The sequence below is a fragment of the Coturnix japonica genome, chromosome 8, assembly GCF_001577835.2.
Source record: "Coturnix japonica isolate 7356 chromosome 8, Coturnix japonica 2.1, whole genome shotgun sequence".
In the NCBI taxonomy this organism is placed as follows: domain Eukaryota; kingdom Metazoa; phylum Chordata; class Aves; order Galliformes; family Phasianidae; genus Coturnix; species Coturnix japonica.
In genome coordinates, this window is record NC_029523.1 from 2540890 (window position 1) to 2562567 (window position 21678).

Below are 21678 nucleotides of genomic sequence, written 5' to 3' on the forward strand. Positions count from 1 at the left end.
GTGTTGGGGTGTGTGTGTGATGGATGGGGTGGGGGTGTGATGGGGAGCCACCCCCCACCTCCACCCCGGGCTGGTAGGGGCCCCCCATGTAGTTTTGGGGGGGGTTGTGTGTGTGTTGGGGAGCCCCCCCGCCCCGGACTGGTTGGGGCCCCCCCTGTGATATTGGGGTGGGGGTGTGTGATGGTTTGGGGGGAGGGGGTTTGATGGCCCCTCCACTCCCCTTCACCCCCCCCCCCCCCCCCCCCCCCCCCCCCCCCCCCCCCCACCCGGCTACAGAGGCCGGTGCATACCTAGGTGCTGGAGTGACTCGTGTGGTGATTTTTCTTCTGGCCTGAAAGTGAGGACATAGAAGCCAGCTCTTCCTGGTCCCATGTGGTGTGGGAAAATTAAAATCAGTTGACTAGAAATGTCTGGTAAAGCCTTCTTTTAAACTAAGACTTTGTCTGTGCATTCTGTCACTATGTATAGTCACTCACACTCTAGGGATTGCAAGGGCTTTTCCCTTTGGAAAGGACTTGAGTAAACAGCTGGAGGTAAAATGTTCCTGTGGTAGGTGTCTGCCCCAGTATATATCCTCTGGATGCTTAGGACTGCTTCACAGTATTGGCAACCTAAAGAAAGAGAATAAAATGGTTAGAAAGGAGTTGGTGTTTGTGGTGGCTATTTTTCCAGCTATACCAGTTTCCTTTTAAAAAGGATCAAACTTACTCAGCAGCTGAAATCAGATTGGTGTTCCCATTTTCATATTGTTACAGCTGAGTTTCTGATGAGCAGCACTTCTCTGATTCTGTAGAGCTTTCCAAGCTTGAAGGCAGGTGTGTGTCCTGAAAGCAGGGCAATGTTGAGTATCACAAATAAAAATTCATCTGAAAACCTTCTCCCTTTTCTATTTTTGGGGTAATCACACACAGACATCTCACTTGTGCAGTGCCTTGATTAGCAGGCTAAGATGACAAGACCCTCACCTCCTACCCTAAATGCATGTCTGAGCTATGGAGATTTATTTTCTCTATTTGAAAAGAAATAAAAATAAACCATGCAATGGCAATGTAGCTTACTTGAACTGCTTCAGTAAATCTCAATGCATCATCAGTATCTGACAGAACATAAACCAGGGGCTGAAGGAAGAAAACAGAGGAACCAGTGATGCTTCAGATGTGGTATCAAAACCCTTACAGCTAATGCTAAAAGCCATAGAGCTGACTTAGAGCTGCGGTGGCCTCAGAAGATGGACAGAATTGCTACCTTGAGAGAAGGAGAACAGCTAATCCTTCAAATTGTGTTTCAAAAGAAATAAGATTCCCATATGCTTGTGAGCCTAGCAAAAAACACAAGAATGGAAGGAAAACAAGCCTGCTCTGTGGTACTGCTCGGAAGGCAGCTGGACTGTTGTGCTTTTTTTCTTTTTTCTTATAAAATTTTGATTTTAACTGAAAAATAATGGAACAAAGAGGATCAAACAGATAAGTAAGTAAGTGCATTCATGTAGTTACTGTCTGACTTGCTGTACTTTTTTTTCTCAATTATGTGTGGTGACTTGGAAGGTCAGAGTTGAGGATTTATACATAAAAAAAACTGCAGGCACAGTTTGCTGGACTCCAAGATGGGCAGTTAGTTAACTACCTCGCAATGACTTCTAATTGCCGTATTCTTAAAAACCATTTGGCTTCTAACTAATCAAGTATCAGCTGTAAATATGCAATGGCAAAGTTATTTACCCTGCAATGCAGTGCACTTTTACTTCTCTTTCTTAAACAATAAAACCTCGGAGAAATACTTTTTTTTGGCAGCCCAAGATGTTAACATCTCACTTCTTCATTCTCTATGAGGATTGTTAGTTTTGGTTACCCCTCATAAGAGTTAGGCCGGTAAGAAGGCCCATCTGCACAAGCAGTCAAGAAAGCTTTCAGACAAGTGAATTTGCCTTTAGGATTTTCCAGATTAAACTTTTTTCTCCCTATCAGCTGGCTTTGCTTACACTTTCTTACTTACTTAGACTGACATTCTCCTATAACATTGTGAATAACACTACGCTCAGATAAAACTGTTTGTTTAACAACATCATTGTGCCATCATCACCCTATATGGTTTCTTTGCAAACTAACTGATTACATTCTCCAGACAGCACTTACTTACTTACAGCCTTATGGGAACAAAGTTACATATTATTATAGCTTTTAACAAGAGAACAAGTTTGTGATTACACATTTCTATCCTATATGTATATCCTTCACATTCTATTCACATCATCATCATCAACATCTCTATGACCCCCAGATAACATTATGAATCGGCAGCTGGCCAACTAGGGAACAATGACAGCTAAAAATTTAATCTACAGAAAAAAAACCCAAAGAAATAAATACATAAAGCTGGTTCAATGTGTTGCTCAAACTCACCAGCTTACTTGTACTCACTCCCTGTATCTCTGTCTCAGAAGCACATCTCTGCATTTATGCTAAATTACTGCATTAGCCCATTTCTCTTTCAAGCCAGACACTCAGATCTACATCATCTTTTCCCTGTCTTGAAGAATACCTCATCCACCTTGACAGCAGCTTAGCTTAACTTAGGAATTTCAGCCAAGTGACAAAAGAAGCATTCACCTTGGGATAACAATTCTTAGCCTTTGAAGTGTCCTTAATCTTAACAGGGTGCTCAAGAATGAACCTAGTCCTTATAAGGTGCAAAGCCTGTTGGAAGTAAATGGCCATCTATGCAGAGGGCTCAGGTACCACCGCACTTATCACCTGTCAACACTTAACAGCGAATGGAACAGATTCTCCCATAAGGAGAGAACCATTCCTCCAAACAATTGTTTCTGAACAACATCCGGAATTGTATGAGCAACATACAGAATTGTGCATACACTAAACAACAACAACACTTCAGTAGAAACTCAGTTCCTATATTAAAAGCCCCATCATAATGAAATCAGCCAAAGAAACAAGCCAAGAAACAGATCTAACTCGCTCTCTTCTTGGCTCCTTTTTTTCCCCACACCCAGAAGGAACAAAGCCAGCTGAACTGCATTATTTCACACAGGTTCCATTTCTACAACACTTGATATGCTTCACAGCTTTCAGTTAGGCAGAGGAGGCTACCTATGAACTTTTACTACAGAAAATAATGCAGCAGTCCATGTACAGAAGAAAAAAATAAATATGTATTCACAAATGCTGACATAGATAGATAGACAGATAGAAGCATAAAAGGAACTCTTTAAGGTTGCCTTTCTGAGAGAACTGCAGTTCCCCTACACCCAGTGTTAGAAACCAAGCAGAGGAGGCACAGAGCAGCGTGTGACAGAGCAGTGACCTGCTGGGGAAAAAATAAAAAAAGACAAGCCAAAAGAAGGAAAACATACATAAAGGCTGAGGAAACACACACGTAACCTGAGAAGAATACACAGATGCCTTCCACACACACAGAGATGAGTTAATTAACTGGTGCACAGGTGGAACTGAACTTGGTAAAGAGACTAAAAAAATAGCAATGATTTCTATAGATATACCAGTCAGAAGACCAAGACCAAGAGAAGCGTACTCCCTCTGATAAGTGAGAGGGAGAAAAAGCAATTTATTTGATAAGTCAGGGCTGTCAGGTAAGTCCCTGGCAACTAGAATAACATCACAGCAAAGCAGATGAATGCCCAGCTGTAACCTTGATCCAGAACCACCACCCGTGCCGCATCCAAACAGACTAACTGACATAACCAGGGCAGTATCCTGCACAGCTCCCCATTTACTAGGCTTCTCCTAGTCTTGTTTATACAAGCTGTAAGGAAGTGCTCGCTGACAGAACTGAGAAGCTTGGGCTCAGTCGGTTCAGACACACTCACTTTCACGTGCCCATAGCAAACACATGGGGAGGGTTCCTGATTTCTCAGTGCCTGCAACACTGGGCAGCACAGGTGCTTTTACAGAACAGAAACCTACAATGTCCTCCACTGTATTCACCAGTAAGGTGACTAAGTGTTCCACCCATTAACAACTACTTCCTTTCTTTGGCTTTAATCTTTACACAACAAATATAAAGACAAGAAAGTTCTAAGTGCTGCCACAGAAAGCTACCTGATATGTGTCCCTATAATTTTCACTGTCTGCACTTCCAGCGTGACATTTGTCACCACTGAAATCCCAGGCAGAGCGGGGCACAGCAGGAAACTCTCTATTCCCCGCGTTGAAACAGCTTCCCCGGGTGCCCGAACCACCCACGGATCCACACGTGTGATTGACAACAGTGCCCACATAAAGACCAACATGACAAAGCAGTGATTGTTTTTTACTATGTGTTGTGATGCTCTCAAAGCAACAGCCAGAGCTTTACCACACCGCTGTTATTTTGACCTTTTATCCCTTTCCCTTCTTGCTCCATTTAACTCTGCTTCGAAAATAGAAGCACTAACTTTTTTTTCCAATTAAAATGCTCTTCTGTAACACTAGAATGGGATGATAATAGCAGAGTGACAAAGTCTTCGGCTGAAGCAAATGAGAATGAACCCAACTGCAGCAGCCACAAATAAAGAAAGGAAGGAAAAGAACTGCTTAGCTTTAGAAGGACTCCAACAGGCAGGGATCTCTGGAAACAGATGCTTTCCCCTTCACTGCCAGCCCTTAAATGAGGTCTGTGAAGGGGTGGATCCTGGCTCCACCTCTTGCAGCCATCAGGGGGATTGTGTGCACCTGAGCAGCTCCGGGTGGGCCCTGCCTTCCCACCAGGTGCTCAATCACTGGCACAAGCTGACACTCAGCCCTTCCTCTACACCTTCTCAGTGTATCCATTACACAGCTGCCAGGCACTGTTGCTGCTTCTGGTCACCTTGACTCTGAACTCCTTCTCACTGTCCAATTGACTGTAGCATGTACAATCACAGGCGAGCTCCGTTTCTTTTTTACATAATGAAGCTGATGGATGTTTCTCTACTGGCATTAGATCTTACAGGTCACACGTGTTTCATAAAATGTATGGAGTGCCTTTAGCCGCTGCTGAATGTTACCTTGCTTTTAGGTCCTCGTAAGATTTGTTATTCAAACATCATATTTAAAACACCAGGGATGTCCAAGTCACGCTGGCTGTGCAGTTTCAGACCATCATTTATACCTTCTGTTTCAATTTAGGCATTCAGATTTTAAAATACAGAGTGAGAATTCTTATCTTTTTAAAATCAGCTGAACTTTTACATTTACTTCAGTGCTGTACATTACATCCCAAATGCAGTTATCATTTTTTTTACTGCCACGAGGTCCAAAGCAGCCGAGGCATTTTTTGTGTCAGTGACCCCTTGCAGTCCCATTAGTTATTTCACATTACAAGTACTGAGTCTCAACATCATTTCATTTCAGGGCTGCAGGATGCTCTGAGGCAAAATGCTGCTTAAAGTCAGAGGCCAAAGTGTATACTGTTCTTGTGAAATACACATGTGAAATAAACTTGAGAAAATAAAGATTACCTCCTTTTCTGCTCCTGCAGAAAACCATGTAGTATTTAGATGCAAGGAGGGAATAAGGAGGTTCCTGGTCTGTTTCACGTGGGAAACCAAACACTTCAGTGAATGCTTAAAGGTGGCCCTTTTTTATTTTTGGTTTGCCACACACACCTTTTCCTAATTTAATGAAGCCCCTGAGTTTTGCTGGCAGGGAACCCGATCCACGCCCTTGGTTACTCGAAATAAGAACATCAAGGGTCAGATAAGTTACGCAGAGCAGTAGGAATAATATACTAATACATCCAATCTAACTTTTTTAGACTCTTTGCTTAAAAGAAAGGTGGGTGTCTGTGCTACAGAATGTAAGGACAGGAAGGAGCAGCGGCTTCATGGTTATGATTTTCTCCTTTATATTAGGGCCTCTGGAATGAATTTCAGATGATAGATAGAATGCCAAACAGTGTGTGGCAGAGAATTTTTTATTTCTCATTGCTGCTGCCAAGGTAAATAGTAAGCTGATAACAGAATGCCCTTTAAACTTGGAACTCAGGAGGTTCTAACGGGGACAGCATTCAGCTAGTTCAAATTGTTCCTTTCAGTTTGATGCCTAGATTTACTGTTATCCAACAAATTCAGAGCCATTGACTGATACAAAGTATGGCCAGTGGAAGCAGAGTTCTGCAAGTCTAGTTGTGGTTTGTGGAGAATTAAAAAAAATAAAAAGTTTTCAGTGAAGTAATTTTCATCACAAAATACTCTGGGAGTTACAGAGTTTGCCAATACCATTGAAAATTCAGTTAATCATTCACAAAAGTGATAGTCGGGGATTTTTTTTGCAGATGATGGGAAGTGCTGATGGGAACGGTAATGAAGATGAGATTTAAAAGCTGTTTTTTCTTCCTAGTTATGATGAATTCAGGCAAACTCTTTGCAGAAGGTAAAAACACTGCATTCTTTTGCTGATAAATATGCATTGAATCTAGAAAGTGTGGTTTAGATCTCTTAGGTGGGGTGTCTTTCGTATCTTGAGCAAGAGTAAAGACTACTTTTTAAATACAGTTTTGTTGCTAGATGGCTGATAATCATGAATCAGTTGCTGCTGCTTATCCAAGCTACAGATTCACATGCATGCTTTGAAGCTGTATAATAGGTCCAGGTTTCTGTTTGGAAGAATTTTCTCACTAAATGTCTCTGAGCTATTTTGGGGAATTATGCAATTGGAAATTTGCCCTCCTAGACATTAGGTGTGTTGGTGTGTCACACTAATTGGGTTGTTCTGGCTGACGGCTGGACAGGGGAGCAGAAGTTAAATGGTGCCTGCAGAAGTCAGCCTCAGGCGATGCCTCATGTTTCCTATCCCTTTTTTCTATACTGCTTGAAATTCCTGGGTCTGTCTAGAATGCTGCTGCTTGAACTGTGAGTTCTGTTCCTAAACTCCCTTCAGCAGGTCATCTGTATTGGCACCTGTTGGTTGGTCATGCTGGATGAGCAGCTATTGTGTAGCTGATTCTTGACACTGTTTCCACTTCATTTGTCTGTGCATCAGAAGGCTTTTAAGTAAAAGGTGCCCGTGCTTATATCTTCTAAGCCACAGAGAGTCAGATAAACATGCCCTGCATCCATTTTGTCCTGATCAAAAAGGGAAATTTCATTCCACAGATTATTCTATTTCTGTGAACCTAAAGAATGTCTGTTTTCAATATCTCACAATTTCAGTGTGCATTATAAGACTCTAAATGCCAAGGATAAGATTTAGTTAAAAAAAAAAAACAAACTATAGTAAGTGTGATAACTTCGGAAAAAAACTTTTTTTAATTTAACAACAGTGACTGCCAAATACACCAGCTTTGACCTTGCAAGCAGAGTTTCATTTCCTTTGTTTGTACGCCCAAATCAATCCAACTGTTTTAAAACAAATACATTCTTATATGGGATGAGATTTACAGTAAGAAATACGCCTGTTATGATGTCTTTGCAGATAAATTTTGTGATTTGCCTCACGTAGAAAATGGACGGATTGCCCCCTATTATTACAGTTTTAAAGGCTACTATTTCCCTATGCGTAAAGGAAAAAACCTTTCCTATTCTTGTGCGGCCGGTTATACGACTGAAACTGGGACTCAAGAAGGAAGAATAACTTGTACGGTAAAAGGATGGTCTCCAGTGCCACAGTGCTACAGTGAGTTAGTTTCTTCATTTCATTGTTACCTCCAGCAGGAACCTATTTTGGCTCAATTATTTTCTCAAGCGTATGGGGACAAAAGGTGCAGAATAGTAGGGATAAAATTATGTATGAAGTTAGGTTGAGGTGAAATCCATTGTGTATTATATTCATACGCTGAATTATTTACACTATTATATGCTCCTCTTACCACATATGTTTTTTAAGAATTTCAAAAAAGGTGCTCAGCATACCTTAATTTGGGAAAATTAATTGATATTTTAGTTGCAGATGGGCATCTGAGCCACCTTAGCTCCAGACTGACATGTAAAGCTGTACTACCATCTGTTCAGTGTTTGTGGCAGAATTTCCATAAAACAAGAACGTGAATTTGGATTGAGATGACTTGAAAACCTCATTTTCTTGTCCTTCAGGGAAAATATTACCTTAATTATTTTTTGCTAACCACACTGTCTTGTCATTTAGAAAAATGTACTAAGCCTCTTCTGGAACATGGCATTTTTTATGGTACAGAAACTTACTTCAAAATACATGAGAAACTACAGTACAAATGTAATCAAGGCTACCACGCTCCCAGTGGTGGTACTGAAGATACGCTGCAATGTCAGTCAGACGGATGGTCTTCCCAGGCAACCTGTACGAAGAAAGTTGGTAGGGTTGTGTTTTTCTCCTTCTAATGTCATATATGTTTATATAATTCTGCTGGCTTTCCCAAACCTGTAAGGTCAAACTGCCTTTGTCAGGTTATTTGAATACTCCTGAAGTAAGTTCCCAGCTGTACTGCATGCGATGAAGTTCTCAGATGTTTCACGCTGCTTGTTTTGTGAATTGGCATAGATAACATTGTGGAATTGGTATAGGCGAGATCATTCCATTTCAAATAAACCCATTTTTGTCCAAACTTTGAACCCAAATGAGCACTAGGAAACCTATAAAAACTGTTGCCTTTTTAATTGTTTGCTATTTCCAAAGAGTGCCTCAGATACAATCACTTTTAAGGGAAGTTTAGGTAAGTAACCTCAAAGGAAAAACAACACTAACATTACAGCTGTGTCTTATTCATTTAAGAATCATGCCAAGTACCAGAGTTACATCATGGCAGCTACTTCACAACCCAGCGAGAGCTCCAAGTGAATGAAGCTCTGCTATATAAATGTGATGAGGGATACCACACTGCAGGAGGAAACGCTACAGAAGCAGCAGTTTGTCTCCCGCACGGATGGTCCCTTACTCCAAAGTGCTCAAGTATGTAGTGCATTTGAAATGAAATCTGTTTGAAATGTGACACAGTCTAAAACTGGATAAAAAATTCTAAGTTTTATAAACTGTTGGGATAAAAAAGTTCATGTTTTCTCCCCAGAAAAAACCTGCCCCTCTTTGGGTGCAATAGAACATGGAGGTTTCTATCCAGTGAAGAAAATCTATGAAGAAGGAGATGTTGTTCATTTTTTCTGTGAGGAAAATTACTCTTTCCGTGAATTTGATCTGATTCAGTGTTATTACTTTGGCTGGTATCCGGATCCTCCGGTGTGTGAAGGTACCTCATTTTTGCGTCTGCAATATGTAAAATTCTGCAGCACTTCCTTGAACTGAAATGCTTTCTTTATGAATACAAAATACAAATAACCTCTTGTACCACTTTACTACCTAACTAGAAATAAAATGTGAGCAGAAGAGCACCAGGCCTAAATGGTGGGGAAGAGGAAATAACGGCAATTGGAATTAGGCTGCTTCTGCCTGTTCTAGGTGGAATCTAACAATTGAGCAGGCACTGTTACCTGCTGCTGCTTCCACATGTTGTTTCCTGGAAAAGCAGGAAGAAGCAATAGTGGGGAAGTCACTCAGCCCTTAGAGTTCAAGGTGGGGAAGTCACTCAGCCCTTAGAGTTCAAGGTAACCAGTGTTCAGATTATGTGAAGGGTTAACTGAGCATGTGTAGAAGTTTCGTGAGGTGGGAGCATGCCTCCTGATGTACTAAGAACAATTCTTTTACAGCATTTCTGTCTGATGCTTGAGGAGGAAGATATATATTCATTTCTCCTTAAAAAAAACAACAACAAAAAAACCACAACAAAACAAAACAAAAAAACACAAAACCACTGCTGGTTTTAAGTGCATTTTTAAGTAAAAATGCTATTTTTGAATCATTTAGGTTGGAAGAAAGATACTTAAGTTGATCGAGTCCAACCGTCCACCTGACACTACATGTCCACCTGCGTTCCTAAGCACCACACCCACATCTCTCTCAGATACTTCCAGGGGCTGTGATAAGTGGTCACTGCTTTCACTGCTTGTGTATTATTACATTTTCAGATGTAAGAAATAAATGTCCTCCGCCACCACTGCCTCCTCACGCCCGTATCAGCGCAGACAGAAGAACATATCACAGCGGTGACAGAGTTCGCATACAGTGTCAGAGTGAATATGAAATAAGAGGATCTGGGGAAATCCAATGTGAAAAAGGAAAATGGACGTCACCCCCTATATGTCTGGGTCAGTACCTCCTGCAGCTGAATAGAAATAATTCTTATACAGTATCTTAATATTCCCAATGGTCACAGTTTCCCTACCTGCAAAGCTAATTGTTCTCCTCTGATAAAAGCTTGAGAGCTCGAGTGCCTCACATAAGAAAGATGAGCTAGATTATATATTTGTTTGTTTGTTTGTTTGTTTTTCTTGCTGTGATTTCAGGATATGTGGATAAAAGGGAATCTAAGACACCAGTACTCGAAGTAAATGTGTCGATAAGAGCAAGCGAAACGTATCACAGTGAAGAAATGAGTAGGTGAAACTTGCTTTTCTATTAAATAGGAAATCAGATGCTCTCTAATGCTGTTACAGGTATTTTACGACTAACCTTATTACTCTTTTGCTACACTACAGTTCCTTACTCTTGAAGATGTTTGCGTATTCTTCATTTTAGCAGTAAGCCTGAGTGTCACATCCTTATTTCTTGAGACTGTAAATTACCAGTGTTTCAGTGCTGTATGTATAATTTTCTTACATGCATTAGCATTTAACTGCAATCATTTTGTATTCCATTACTATTGTCTTTATGTGCAAATTCAGGAGTATTTTGCTAATCCTTTGTTTCATAGTTCACTAAGGCTTATTTTGAACTCCATACTGGTTTAACATTTTGAGCAGCCAATTAAGACAGTCTCAGCACACAACAACTAGTCCGTATTGAGTGTAAACCAGCAGGAGTCAAGAGTGGATGGAGATGAGGAGCCTAGAATGAATAAAAATAGCCTGCACTTTATCTGGGTAATTGTAGACCTCGTCAGACACTTTATTTGTATGCAAATTTTGGATCAAACTCCATTTTGACTATTTAAACTATTCAGATATTTTCACGGTGGTGACATCATTTTAAAGATTTAATTATGTATCATCTACTTACCTTGCATTAGAAATACAGCAAAACTGCACCTCTCCACCAGCGATTAAAAATGGTGTTCTTCTGGGCCCTTTATTACCAAGTTACACAAATGGTGACTCAGTTGAATATGGTTGCCAGCGTTACTATATTTTGGATGGGCCCAGTACTATTTACTGCGAACAAGGAAACTGGACAGAACAACCTACTTGCTTGGGTAAGCCTTGCAGGAAAATAATACAATAAATCTATCCTTCTTTCCTTCCTGAAAATAAAAGATCTTTCTTCCAATGTTTAATGTTCTAATGTTTAATAACATTTGTAGAAAACATCGTATCAGACGGTTGTGTTTCCTGGGAATTACTGTTCTGAGTTCATTCTTTTTCATTTATTACTTTTTGTTTGTTTGTTTGTTTTTTAAATAATATATCCAAAATGTTATTTCTCAGAAAGTTCCTAAATATTTTAGTACTACTGTTTTTTTTTATTTCCACTTTTTTCCAACTCCTAAAAAAGGCAGTTAAGAAATTGCTTTTGTTTCCTAGATCCGTGCATTCTTAATGTAACTGATATGAACAGTAACAACATAGAGTTGAAATGGAGACAGGAAGAATTAATCTTTCTACATGGTGATCTCGTTGAGTTTGAATGTAAGCAAGGATACAAATTTCTCCACACTACTGAGACATCCCCTGGGAGGACTCGGTGCGACCGTGGAAGGCTGAAATACCCCAAATGTGTTTTTCAAGGTAAAACAATGCTTTCCATTTGTTCTTTCAATTTTATCGGTCTCAGACCTATTAAGAAACATTTGCCTCAGCAGAAGAGGCCTAGAAAGTATTGCAAAGGGTAATAAAAGTTTAATATCTGACATATATCCTTACACAATATAGATATTCTGTTAAATCTGTGTTGAATCACAGAATCACAGAATGACCCGGGTTGGAAGGGACCTCAAGGATCATGTAGTTCCAACGCCCCTGCCTAGCAGGGCCACCAAACATACACCTTTACTAGATCGGATTGCCCAGAGTCCTGTCCAACCTGAATATAGTTGTTAAATACATACGAGCACAATAAAAACAACACACCTTCCTCTGGTGGGAAGGCAATAGAAGGGAGGGAGCAGCTGTTCTCCAAGCTGAGGGAAGTGAAGGCTCTGCTGTGGAAAGAGAGCTGTAAACACCGAAATGCATACAAGAGGTTTCTCGTGGTTTAGAAATAGCACAGATTTCATTCTGATTTGAGACGTGATGTAGAAGTATTGAGAATAAACTGAGTTGATATTTAGTTAGTGCTGATAGCAATTTAAAGCTGCTCACTTGTTAGTTTCTTACCTTGAATATTTCACAAAGATTTTTGATGTTGTTCCAGTGCCTGTGGAAAAATGTGACTCTCCACCATCTATTGCAAATGGAGCTCTTACTCTCCCACCTCTGACCCAGTATGACAACGGTTCTTCAGTTCAGTATAGTTGCTCTGATTATTACTTCTTGCAAGGATCTGAGAGGATTTATTGTTCCGAGGGCCAGTGGACTTCACCGCCACTTTGTATAGGTAGGCACAGCAGTTATTTTTGGTTGTTAGGTGTGAACTAAGTATTTATAGATTGATGCTCAGCATTAATAGACTGAGTGTTGTCAACTGCAACATCATTAAGAGTTTAAATGAATTTTTCAGTTAGAGAGGAATGCATGTTTTAATAGAAGCGAGTACAACCTTGTTTGGCTTTTTTAAGTACATATCATGTACTGGCTGCGACAAAAAATACAGTGATTTCAAGTATAATATCTTAAGAGAAAGTGGAATAACCTACCTTTTGAGCATCAATTCTAGTCACAATCATCTGATTTCAAAAACAATGGATTTATTAACACTGAATATATTTCTATTCATTAGAGCCATGCACTTTGTCAAAGGACGAAATGGAAAAAAATAACGTGCTTCTAGAAAGTTTTTACGAGAACCAAGTTTACTTTTACCATGGGGATTACATTGGATTTTACTGCAAACAGAACCATTTTGGAGCAGAATCTGGTGCAACTTTATTTCAAGTCCAGTGCAAGAGAGGACAGTTACTGTATCCAAGATGTGTTGAAAGGAGAAAATAATTACATATGACTTAAAAAAATAATGTATAGGAAAGGTATGTATGTTTTCTTTATCTAGAATTAACTAGATAAATGCCCTGTGGACTGAGGTCTGAGTATGCAGCAACACAAAGCAATATGAACAGCCTGTGTGTGGAAATCTTAGGAAGAAGAATTCAGTGAGACTTACGGTGCTTCTGCCAGTGCATCTGTGCAGGAGACTGTCAAAAGGAATATTTGTGTTCGTGGAACTTGGGTTGTAGTTGCTTTTTGTAGACAGGTGATGAATTTCTGTAGGTGATGAATTGTTTATCACTGTATTCAGCTTACCACTGCATTTTCACTAGGACTGTTGTCATAATATTGGTTGCTATTATTAACGTTGCTCAGATATTTTCAAGATTTCTTCTCATTCTGTTGCTGTCATTGCATTCAACGTTATGCATTTGTTTTTCTAAAAGACCTTCAGCTCTGGCTGAAGCTGGGGGGAAGGGAGGGGTCTCTCCTTTGACAACAATAAATGGCAGATGAACGCCGTTTGCAAGGCTGGGAGAATGAACACATACAGTAAATAATATGTGCTGCAGTAGCCTATTGCTTTGCACTGAAAGTGCTGGCAGTGCTTTCCCTGTCATCTGGATAAGGTTTTGCAACAAGAGGCTTCACCAAAGTTGAAAAACAAACAAATAAATAAGCCCAACACGCACTTCTCAATATGAACATTTAAAGTACACGGAGCACCATCTCTTCCCCCAGGACTCTTCTCTGCCTTATATGACCCATGGTCTGCTAACACAGAGACTGAGTGAAAGCACCACTGTCAAGTCTGTATATTAAATAGCATTAAAGCTCTATTTAGTTTCTTTTTTACAGAAGCTTTTTAGTTTCTTGCTACTCCCAATGGATTTACCTTGCACAGGGGTACTTGCACACTACGCTGGAGCCCTACTGTTCTAGTGGACCTTCAGCACTGATTCATCCCAGTCTTCAGCTGAAAGATTCCCTCTTCTCCAAGTTCTGCAACAAAAGTTCTGTCTGTGCAATGGGAGTCAGCAGGCCTCTGTTCTCTTGAGATCTTATTCCAAGAAATCATGTCCAGTTATTTGGTTATAGAGTGACTAAAGCAAAGCTTTAGCTGTCCTGAAATCTCCTTTGTCAGCAAAAGCATCAACAGGAAGATCAGGTACTACTTACTTGCTTTATTTTCTTAGAACTCAACTGATGTTTACAACCTACATGAATAGCAAGACAGATTGATTCCATTAACAGTGCACAGATGCATCGTATGGCTTTAGTTCATTTTCATGAGCTTGGCTGAATTAATTAGGTGAAGTTAAGGAAAAATCTTTCTGTGCTGAAGGCATCTCAAGGTCAAAGCATAATCCATTGCTGCACAGAGCTGTGTGTGCTGCACATGCTACCTTTCAAAAAAATTCTTAGAAAAGAGAACTTCGGGAAGAATGAGCAGCGTATCTTCTACAAAGCTCTATAAATTAGCTCCCCAGCAAGCAATATGCTAATGCGACATGAACATATTAGCTGTTCCTATCCATCAGCTGCAATATGTCACCATTGGATCAATGACCAAATAAATAAATAAAGCACAAGCATCTTGGATCCATCAAGACAGCAACGCAGGCTCGCCAAAAAAATGAAAAGGATGGCAGGTTTCATTCCAGGACCTGGACCAAAGGAGTTGTGCCCACCTGCATCCAGAAATCCTAGTTAGTGACTTGCATCCCAACACCTAGCCTTTCCACCAAGTAAAACAGAAGGTCAGGTCCTGAGTAGGAATCAGGTCACGCAATCCAAAGAATCTCCCAAGTTGTTTGAAGAAGACTCACCCTGACTCATCCTGCCTCTGCCATCACCCCAGGCTAAGTTCCAGGCACGATCACGGAGAAAAAGCTAGAAGCAGATGAGGCCAAATACACCAATAATCGAATTACCTGCAGGCTTTTTAATTCTCGACTCAGTATGCCACCAAAGACAGCCTACTTCAGGATGCAAATGTAAATAAAATTAACAGGGATCAATGCAGAATAGGCAAGATGTAAGTAACTGCATTCATTTGGATGGATGAAATGTAAACACAGTTACAGAATGCAAACAAATTCACAAAAAATGGTTAAATTCGAACAAAATCATCCAATAGTATGAAGAAAATGAATTAGCAAATTCCAACAGAGAGCGCTGCCTAAGCTTTAAAGCACAATAAAGCAGGAAACTCTGGGAAAACTTGAGCTCAGATCACTGGATTTGTTGAAAGAGCACTCAGTTCTCCAGCTGGACTCAGTCATGTCATTTCCATCTATCCAATTGCTCCTGAACCGTAAAGAGACAGAAGAGGAAACAGAGATCGTCAAGGCTGATGTTATCACGTTTCCCAGCAGTGAAAAGCGGTTGCCAACCATGCTCACTGCTTGAATTCAGCTCCCCAGGTTCCTTGGAACAAGAGCAGCTCCTCCATGACTGCAGGTATGAGATTAAGCGAAGGCCCCTGAATCTGATCCTCCTTTTACAGTCCTTCTTGGCTGTTGCCCACAGTTCTTTTACAGCACCTCCCACTCAGACTCACTAGTAGTTGAGTACTCACATTGAGGGTACTCAAATACTCCATCCCGACACTGTGGGTTAAATTTCTCTGGTCTTGAAACTGCCACACGTGACCATTTGCATGTAAAGGGAATACGTTCCTTAGAGCGATAGATGTAAGGCGCTGTCCAGGGTAGTTTAATGTTGTTCTTATCCATTTCTGACTGAAGCACTGTGCAGTCCCCTGGAAAACAAAAAATGCCACTAACAATGTGGAGTACTTTAACAATTTGCCTGTAGATCTCACAATGGAAGCCAAGTCTCTGAAGGTGTTAGTACCAATTGAGTGCCTCGTACCATTACTCTGCTTCCCTTTTGCGATACATAGCACAGACTATGAAAGATAAAAGCTCTTTTCATACTCTTTGGCAATGATCCAGTAAAGCCTGCTCAGGGAAACTGTAGAAAGGGATGAGCATAGATTTCCCTTCTGAGAAGCCTAGAAAGGCCTGCCATGGCATCAGCTGCTGTCCCCGTATGTATTGGAACATGTTATGAGCAGAGACGAGCTAGAAAGGCCGCAGAGGTACGAAGGGGGCACAGCATGGCAGCAACAGAGACCAGGAGAGAAGCTCACCGGGACAAAACTTTGCCTAAATGGGCAGGCTTGGGAGAGGCTGCAATGAAATAGTCTCCTGTCTTGCCACAGTCAGGGAAACAATTTCAGGGGTATCACTTTCAGGGAACTCACGAGCTCTTTAATTCTCCTTGGAGTTAGACAGTCACAGAACAAATAACCCTGACATGAGTCTTGGTGATCTCAGATACTCCTGTCAGCAGCACCTTGGGAAACACAACCCATCACGGCCTACAGCTGTACAGGACTTCCCACACCCTGGTGCTTTGTTATTATTTCCCCAGGCATGCTTGCTAAAGTTTTTGCACTAAATATGCAAAGAACAGCAGCCAAACAATGACAGATGGTGAAGACTTACTTCCTGTTTTGCACCGTGGATATTTTAATGTGCCATTAATACATTGTACTCTGAACGGAGAAGATTCTGGGTCTTTCACATTTCCTATTTTGCAATCAAATTCGATAAAATCACCCGATTTGGAATATAGCTTTCTTTCTCCCCTCCATTTCAGCTCAATGTTGTTATTGTTCATATCTTCTTCAGCTGCTGTACAGGCCACTGGGAAAGGGCAAGAGAACATCGTCATCAATTCATACAGATGCACCACCTCTAATTTTATTCCTTCCTACAGAGGTTCTTCACATCATATCACCTACCTAAGCAAACCGGTGGATTTGTCCACTGCCCATTAATGCATTTGATCTGCTGAGATCCTTCCAGGATGTAGAAATTTGGGCATTTATATTTCAAAATTGCACCTTGTGAATATTCTGGCAACGGGAAGGAAAGAATATCTCCATTTTCAATGTCCGGAGGTGGGCCGCATTTTTCACTCCTTCCTGGAAGAACATTAACACTTAGAAAGAAACAGTTCAGAGTTTAATTGCAGGGGCTGCCTGGTCTCAAATACTTCGAGAGACTACCTCACCTGTAGACTCAGAGGAAAGCAGAGAAAATTGCCACCTTGACACCAAATATCTGGCAGATGGAAAAGAGCCAGAGTTACTCATTTTTCCACTGCTGGGACTCATAACTACCAGTTCATCCATCTGTCACCTCAGGAGCTTTTGCTGCTTTCTGCAAGACTTTCACAGGTCCTACACAATAGTGCAGGATGTTTGGCACAGCTCTTTCTATGGAACTGGATGCCCACCAGCTCTCTGTACTGACTAAGCAGGGACAAGCACGAATCTTTTTGCAAACTAGAACAAAGGACACCGGACCATACAATTTCAGTTAATAATGGGGCAGACCTCGGGCTCTGAGGAGTCCGTACCTGCCAGATGCACTGCACTTGCTCACAGCTCAGAGACTGAAATTTGAAGAAGAAAATGCCACCGAACCGGCTTGACGGCAGTCTCACCAATAGGCTACCGAATGAAAAGACAGGAAAAGTACCTTTGCACGTGGGCAGCTCCGTCCAGGTCCCATTCTGACAACTTACAGTGGAAGCTCCAGACATATGAAAACCTTTCCAGCACTGATATATAGCTGTCTCCCCAGGCAAATACCTTGACTTTTTAACACCTTGAATTTTGCCACCAGCGATTTCTGGAGGAGGTCCACACCTCATATCTGAAAAGAGATATTTCTACAGTTGCAGTTATAGTCATTGAGATGTTCCCCTATACCTATATTAGGTAAGGAAATCAATCTTGTTACTCCCCAGCTCTGTCCAATTTCTGTCTAGAGCCTCACAATATGTTTTTTTCATATTTTTCTTCCTGGCCACAAGGTTTCAGTGGGGTAAAATGCTGTGAAGGCCAGGAATGTGAGCATGAGTGTGACTTCAAATGACAGCTGCAGCAGAATGCTTATTTGTGGACTCTTGGAAGATGGCAGTGTCAGTGAAAGAGTCTCAAAAAAGCCAGTGTTTCTGCAGCTACACCTTACGACAAAGAAATCCTTCTAGTGAGGCCACAGCCCTCCCCACAGAACCCTGGCACTTCTGAAAAATCAAAGATGTAGCAGCCAAGCTGGCCCTCTGATGAACTGCAGAACTCTGGAAGAAGTCGTCAGCTGCAGAGCTTACGGACGGGTATGTGCAGTCAACTCCACGGAACGATGTGAAACCCAAGCAGCAGTAGTTCACCCTCCAGCCACAGATTTGGTCAGATAAAGGAGGACTGCACATTGTCTTTTCATAGGAACACTCTTGCCATTTCAGAACTTGAGCAGATCTACAGTTTTTACATCCTGAGACTTTAGTGGAATCTCTACAAGTTAGAGCTGACCCTCAGAAAAAATGGCTGGATCTCTTCCCCACTACTTCCGTTCAGACAGTTACATCTTTCTAGAGAAGGCCAATAAAACAGTGTATTCTGATGAATAGCTAGTATCATAGTGGAAAATGAAAAATCATCATGTTTTTATGCCCTTTTTCTTTAAGGTGTTTTTGCTTTTGATGAAAATATATGTAATATTTCCAGAAGCAATAAGTTCAATTGCTGTGCAAGAAAGCAGTAGTAGGTACAAAGCTGCAGAACAAAATTAAAATATGAAGTTTTTCAAATATTGAGGTAACAGGACCAACTCCTCTACACTAAGGGGCAAGACGAAAGCAGAAATTCCTACCTCTGCAAGTTGGTGTTTGTGACCAATGTCCATTTGAACAAGTGATGTAATTTACACCTGTAATCTGAAAATCGTTGTCACACTGATACTGTACCCGAGCACCGGGCAGATACCTCTGTTGTTGAGTGCTGGTAATATAACCATTGTGAATTTCAGGTGGGGCTTCACAGCTGACATCTGAAAAGAGAGGCACATTTAAGAATACTCGGGCAGTAATGTGATGACCGTAGAATATTGTGTTCAGAGGCAACATTATTCACAGTGAGGACTGGCAGTTTGCATAAGGCAGTTTGTTTTTCACAGGTAGGAAAGGAAGTCTTTACTCTGCAGTACTTCACCAGACAGTATTCTGGTGACTGAAAAGCAGAAAGGAGTTGTAGAGATTAGCTGAACATGGGGGCTGGTGCTGTACAGCATTGTGCGCCAAAGAACCACAGAGTGTTTGATTTACTATTTGAAGGTAATGTTCATAATGAAAGTCACATTCCATAAATACGTTATCTTACCTGCTATCCCTTTGCAGTTAGCACCCTTCCCTCCATAACCTTCTTTTTGATCTAAGAAATGAGTTAAGTTGCATCTACTAGCTTCAGCCCAGAAGGGGAAAAGATTTCTTTGCTGGTCAGTTCTGCTTGATGGTTCTCAGGAACCAGACCAAAGGTGTTGCAGCATCCCATTCAAATTGATCCAACGACTGACTCTATTGTTTTGACTCGCTTGCATGCATGGGTGGGTATTATTTTAATGAATGTCTTAAGAGACTAAAAGTACTGTGTGCTGTTTAGAAGCAGAACACACCTTCACAGAATGGCGGTGTCGACCAATTTCCTTTTCTGCAAATAATTTCTGGGAGACCAACAGCCTCAAATCCTTCCTCACACTGGTAGCGAACTGTTTCACCGGGCTCGTACACTTTCTTGTTTCTGCCTTCAATTGCAGAATTGGGAACATTTGGAATACTTCCGCATGACGTTTCTGAAAAGAAAGATATGCAAACTTGATGCTTGTGGTAATATGATACGCACAGAATGAGATCATTATTCGAGCCAAACAGATGCTTTTCCTAACCAGCACAGTCAATAAATACCAGATTTTGTATAAAAGAGAGCACACAGAATCTTCCTTGTTAGATCCCTACGTAGACATATGCTTTAGTCACTGTAAAGATTTAGATCATCTTTCTATCAACACCAGAAAAGTTTGGTAAAGACTTCTGTCCTTTACTATGCTGAAGACTCTGTAGAAGACAAGTCCTTGGGTGATAAGGATGTACCCATGACTCATCTGGTAGAGACAAACACTGAACAAAGATGCCAGAATTACCACAGGAATACTTAAAGTACGAAATTTTGTTACTAGTCAACTCCAGTTTGATAGCATTTCAAATTCACTGCTGAGCACGTTTTAGGAAAAGTATTGTTTGATGCTACCTGAACATGTAGGAGATGAGCTCCAGTTTCCCATGGAACAGCTTATCTCTGATGATCCATGTAACTCAAATCCGGAATGACAAGTGAACTTCAGTACAGCACCAGCAAGATAGACTGTTCTCCCTTCTTTTTCCATTTTTAAGTTTTGATTTACCAGCCTGGGATCATCAGCGTACTCTACAGGTTGTGGTGGCGAACAGGGTTTTTCTTTAAAACACAGAGATAAACAGTAAGAGATAAACAGTGAGTTCCATAGACACATGCAGTCTAAAACAAAAAAGAAATTCCAAACAAAAAATGAAGTGCCTTGAAAGACAGATAAATAAATACGTATGATTCACAAAGCAAACTCCTTTCCTTTCTCCTTCCTACAAGGGTTTTTATGTCTTTTGATTTGAACCAAGTTAGAGCCATATCCCACTTTGCACAAAGAAGATACAGTTGAAAATTAGTAAAAAGAACAGGTTAACAATCACAGGCAGAGAAGCAGAAGAAACTGTCACATTTTGGGAAGTATTCATTTCTAATTACCGGTAAATGAGATTTATTAATTGATGCATCGAGTTGAAAGCATACATTTCTACCCAACTCTACAAGACAAAGGATCTGATTACAATCAAACTTCCTGTTCAGCTACTGGGACTGCAAATTTCATTGCAGTAATATTTATTTTATGAACAGCTCAAACATTTCTCTCATTCTTCTCTATGTGTGTCATTGACTAGCAGAAGTGGAAACCCACAAACAACAAAAGAGAAAAAAAAAACCCAAAGCACCAAAATCTTTCAGCTTAAAGATACAGGCTCACTTGGCACTTTGTGCACAAATCATTATCTTGGACCTCATTTGTTCTGTATTTCCATTTCCTATCCGCTTCTGAAGACACTTTGTCTCTTAATGAACTCCTGCTTGTAAGAGATTATTGGCATCGGTAATGTTTTACCTGTTGGCCTACAGATTCCTCAGCATGTGAAGCACAAATACAGGCGAAGTGGAGAACAGATTGAGAGCTGCCCGGAGGAGAAGTACTGGAGGTGCTGGTAAATGAAAAATGTGGTAATGTGTGCTTGAAGTCCAGTAAGCCATCAAAAGAAGCATGGCCAACAGGGCGAGGGAGATGACTCTCCTGCTCTACTCTGCTATTGTGGGAGCCCACTGCATTCAGCTCTGAGGCCCCCAGCACAAAAAGGACACGGGCATGCTGGAGCAGGTCCAGAAAATATGGGGATGAGGATAATCAGAGAGATGCAGCATCTCCTGTGAAGACAGGCCAAGGGCTTGTTCAGCCTGGAGAAGAGAGGTTTCTGGGGAGTTGTCATTGTGGCCTTCCAATTCTTATTGAGGGCTACAGGAGAGTTGGGGAATGGCTCTTTATGAGAGAATAGAGAGGTAAGAGTGGTAATGGCTTTGAACTAAAAGAGGG

The 21678-nt window shown here is 41.0% G+C and overlaps 2 protein-coding genes across 8 annotated transcripts in view; one reads left to right on the plus strand and one right to left on the minus strand.

Moving 5' to 3' along the window:
- Positions 1-13948, plus strand: part of LOC107317155 (coagulation factor XIII B chain-like) — a 24918-nt gene extending 10970 nt beyond the window's left edge. For 5 of the 6 annotated variants that reach the window (XM_032446356.1, XM_032446359.1, XM_032446355.1 and 2 more), the window contains exons 4-13: positions 7407-7607; positions 8076-8261; positions 8679-8855; positions 8971-9147; positions 9923-10102; positions 10301-10390; positions 11023-11205; positions 11534-11737; positions 12363-12545; positions 12888-13948. In XM_032446356.1, coding sequence (XP_032302247.1) covers positions 7487-7607; positions 8076-8261; positions 8679-8855; positions 8971-9147; positions 9923-10102; positions 10301-10390; positions 11023-11205; positions 11534-11737; positions 12363-12545; positions 12888-13099 — 1713 coding nt within the window. In that variant the 5' untranslated portion in view covers positions 7407-7486 and the 3' untranslated portion in view covers positions 13100-13948. Of the gene's footprint in view, positions 1-6236; positions 6366-7406; positions 7608-8075; positions 8262-8678; positions 8856-8970; positions 9148-9922; positions 10103-10300; positions 10391-11022; positions 11206-11533; positions 11738-12362; positions 12546-12887 lie in introns of those variants that run through there. The other variant, XM_015869476.2, reaches the window with a different exon arrangement.
- Positions 13949-15018: 1070 nt separating this feature from the next.
- CFH (complement factor H) overlaps positions 15019-21678 on the minus strand; it is a 39314-nt gene continuing 32654 nt past the window's right edge. For both annotated transcript variants that reach the window (XM_015869475.2, XM_015869474.2), the window contains exons 17-23: positions 20256-20462; positions 19624-19800; positions 18826-19002; positions 17650-17826; positions 16908-17090; positions 16609-16809; positions 15019-15857 (exon numbers count right to left, since the gene is read on the minus strand). In XM_015869475.2, coding sequence (XP_015724961.1) covers positions 15631-15857; positions 16609-16809; positions 16908-17090; positions 17650-17826; positions 18826-19002; positions 19624-19800; positions 20256-20462 — 1349 coding nt within the window. In that variant the 3' untranslated portion in view covers positions 15019-15630. The remainder of the gene's footprint in view (positions 15858-16608; positions 16810-16907; positions 17091-17649; positions 17827-18825; positions 19003-19623; positions 19801-20255; positions 20463-21678) is intronic.